General features: G+C 35.4%; 1 protein-coding gene across 1 annotated transcript; it reads left to right on the plus strand.

Moving 5' to 3' along the window:
- The first annotated feature begins 360 nt into the window (after positions 1–360).
- On the plus strand, positions 361–1,278 carry LOC123813122 (taste receptor type 2 member 31-like). The gene has a single exon (XM_045830170.1). It carries the CDS (start codon positions 361–363, stop codon positions 1,276–1,278), a length of 918 nt encoding a protein of 305 aa, XP_045686126.1.
- Positions 1,279–3,766: the final 2,488 nt, after the last annotated feature.

The following is a 3,766-nucleotide window of genomic DNA, read 5'->3' on the forward strand; positions in this document are numbered from 1 at the left end:
AGAAGTTAAACAAAGAAAATTCCATAATGGTTAAAGAGAACATGTCTATATTTGCATGATAGCAAATGAGAATTCATCTTCCACAATACATCAGATATGGAATATTTCAGGCTACAGGTAGGGCATAAACTATTTGAATAGGAGTTAATTTGAGCTGTGTGGGGCATAACAATGTTTTTCATAAAATAACACTGAGCTCTTTCATTACCATATGTGGGTACTTTCAAGCTTGACATTGGTCACAGATTAAAAAAAATGAGTGTTATACCCATTCAAGATCAGCTGCAACTAGAAATTAAGGTCAGAATATTAAAGGAATCACTACCAGTGATATCAGATGTGGCTTGCTTTTTTCTAGACATGAAACGTTTATTACTGAGCATTCTTTCTGTCCTAGCGATAGCTGAATTTGTCCTAGGAACTTTTGCCAATGTCTTCATAGTCCTGGTGAATGGCATTGACTGGGTCAAGGGGCAAAAGCTCTCCTGTGCTGATGGAATTCTCACTGCCCTGGCAGTCTCCAGGATTGGTTTTCTCTGGGGAATATTATTAAATTGGTATGCAACTGTGTACAATCCATGTTTCTATAGTTCAGGAGTCAGAACTATTGTTTATATTGCCTGGGTAGTAAGCAACCATTTTAGCCTCTGGCTTGCTGTTAGCCTCAGCATATTTTACTTGCTCAAGATAGCCAATTTCTCCAGCCTTTTCTTTCTTCACCTAAAGTGGAAAGCTGAAAGAGTGATTCTCATGGTACTGTTGGGCTCCTTGGTCTTCTTGATTTGTCACCTCACAGAGGTGAGCCTAAAATTAAAAATGAAGATGAATAATAATGAAGGAAACATCACTTGGGTGACGAACTTGGAGCACATTTTGCACCTCTCAGATATGACTGTATTCACGATTGTGCATGTCATGCCCTTTACCATGTCTCTGATGACTTTACTGCTGTTACTCTTTTCCATGTGGAAACATCTCAAGAAGATGCAGCTCAGCGGCAAAGGATCCCAAGGTGCCAGCACCAAGGTCCATGTAAGAGCCATGCAAACTCTCATCTCCTTTCTCTTGCTCTTTTTCATTTACTTCCTGTCTCGGATCACCTCAATTTGGAATTCTAATAATCTGCAGAACAATTCAGTTGCCATGCTTTGTCGGGTCCTTGGACTCCTGTATTGTTCATTCCACTCATTTGTCCTGATTTGGGGGAATAAGAAGTTAAGACAGGCCATTCTGTCATTTCTGTCACAGCTGAAGTGCTGGGTGAAAGAAAATAAGTGATCAACCATGTGTCTTCTGGCAGAAAATGAACTGAAGTAGTGTAAAATTTTGTGGTTCCCTCTACATTTGTTAATGTGCATAAACTTGGATAAGATATTCCTAAAGAAACTTTACCTCAGCTTATCACAAAAATTCATATGTGTGCATGTTTGTGAAAAATACAAAGAAGATTATAAAATTAAAACATTATTTTTTGATAAGTAATTTTGTTTTTCACATTAATATAACAAATTGCTCTTAATTATGAAGCCATGCATATGTCACATACATATTTTATGTTACCATCTTTCAATTAAAAATTTAAGATTGATGTTTATGCATTTTTAAAGACCTACAACTCATCTCAGAAATTAATTCTTATTTTCTCTCATATCAAGTACTACACATAGGTCCTAGAGTATGTTTAGATATTTTTGATAGAAATTAGATGGTAAAAATATTCATTCTAAATCACAGGATGAGGATTAATGTTTGGGATTGATATTAATCCATCATGAATTCTTCTTGGTTAATAGCAATCAGTACTGTTAAGAAAAGATACACAGAATTCCAATGAGGAATTATACAGGCATTAGAATATGTTTTATATACGTGAACAATAAACAGTACTAGAGATTATTAGATTTCATATAAGTAGGGGAAACTTTATAAAAAATTTCTACAATAGGGATGAAGAGGAAACCAAAACTGTCATGACACTTTAGTGCTGCTGCAGTTCCACATGTAGGTAAAGAAGTCATTTCTTAAACTTTCTGAATTTAGAAGACTGATTTCGAAGTTCGAAACTGATGTCAGTTTCTTCATTTTGCTCCTAAACCACCTTCGGGTCTCTGAAGTCCCAGTGATCTTCTCCATCTTGTGACCTAAAAATTCTTTTTAAACTTGACAGGTAGATTCAAATCTTCCCTACTTAAAAATAGGCTTGGTGTATGATAGAAAAAATTATGGAATTTCAGTCTGTGACCTTTCTGGATATATTAAAATTTTACATATAATGTCTATGTTATAATTGTAAAAATGTCTTCAAGATCTGTTTGTAAAATCTTGTGGAAATGATAAAATAGAAAGTATGTTGATATAAATATGGTAGCAATGTCTATTATATGGAAGTAATGTATAATTTTCTTCAACAACTGAATTTACATGTCTGTATTATTATGAGTATCAAGATTTTAGCCTTATCTATACTTTAAAATAAATCTTTCCCACATGTGAATTTTTCATTGTTTTAATCATCTGTCTGCTGCAGTAGAATGTAAGCATTATAATGTGGGATGATGTCCACCCTGTTTCCTGCTGACTCCTCAGGACATAAAAGCCAGCCCATAGGAGAGTTCATGAAATAATATTCTAAAGACTAAACCAATGGATGAATAAACTATACTAGTGCTGGAAAGCCAATGACAACAAAACCCATCACAAAATCTGCAGATGGCTTAGGTTTCCTGGATTTGTTTCTTCATCCTGCAAATGCTTCTAAATAAAACTGCACATGCTCAGTTCCAATCCCTGTCTGAGACTGGGGAAATGAACTGCAGTCACATGTGCATTCCACAGCACAAGGTAACTCATACATAACCTGACTTTAGTATTGCTTTTCTAACAGTCCTGATGTGCCTGAGGAGCCTCTGAATGCAGTTATCTGGGAATCAGGCTGTTTGCAAGCATGCCATTTTGAACACTGGGTTTCCATAATTGCCTTAAAGTCATCCCCATGCCATACAGAGAGAGGGGAAAGATGTGTGGAGGAGCACATGTGGGGAGATTTTTGGGGGATGGGCCTGTAAATGCTGCACATAATTTTCACTCACATGATATTTATCAGTCACATTGCCACACCATCTTGAAGAGAGGCTGAAACATGCAGTCACTCTGTAGCCCAGGAAGATGAAAGCAGCGAATTTAAGACAGGCATCTCTACTGAAAAAGCATCAAGTTTTTGTCACACAAAAGAAATTCGTTTGTTTAGAAAGGTGCTATAGCTTGTTCATGTCACTTTGAAAATTAGACATGCTTTTACATCAGTCTTGAATTTTTCTCTCTGTCTTCATAAACTGCAAATAATTCAAGTTCTCACTAAATATTCCTGTCTTCACAAAATGATCATCAACTCTGCATTGTAGCATTTGTAGCTTCCTCATGTGATTTTCCAGTCTGATTTGCTTATAACTTATGAATGAACTTCTAAAATATTTCTTATTGTTTATATTGAGCTATTAGTTCTTGGATTGGTTGTGGCCTTGAACTAAAAATAACTTCCATTAAACAAATTACATCAACAAAAATACTTGATAGGTAGAAGGATGTTATTGATGAGAAATAAATAGCTACTGAATTTTATAAAAGTTTTTCTGAGCAATTACTTTTCAAAACTTAAAATATTTCATTTATTCTTTGTTGATTTGTTTCTGATGGCCATTCTGACCAGTGCAAAGTAGTATGTCATGTGGTTTTACAATGAACTACCACTTCACACTGGTCAGAATGG

The sequence above is a fragment of the Phyllostomus hastatus genome, unplaced genomic scaffold (genome assembly GCF_019186645.2).
Source record: "Phyllostomus hastatus isolate PE091 unplaced genomic scaffold, TTU_PhHast_1.1 phas_scaffold_93, whole genome shotgun sequence".
NCBI classification, from domain to species: Eukaryota; Metazoa; Chordata; class Mammalia; order Chiroptera; family Phyllostomidae; genus Phyllostomus; species Phyllostomus hastatus.

Coding starts and splice junctions, on each gene's coding strand:
- LOC123813122 (XM_045830170.1), top strand. CDS start 361: ATGAAACGTTTATTACTGAGCATTCTTTCTGTCCTAGCGATAGCTGAA.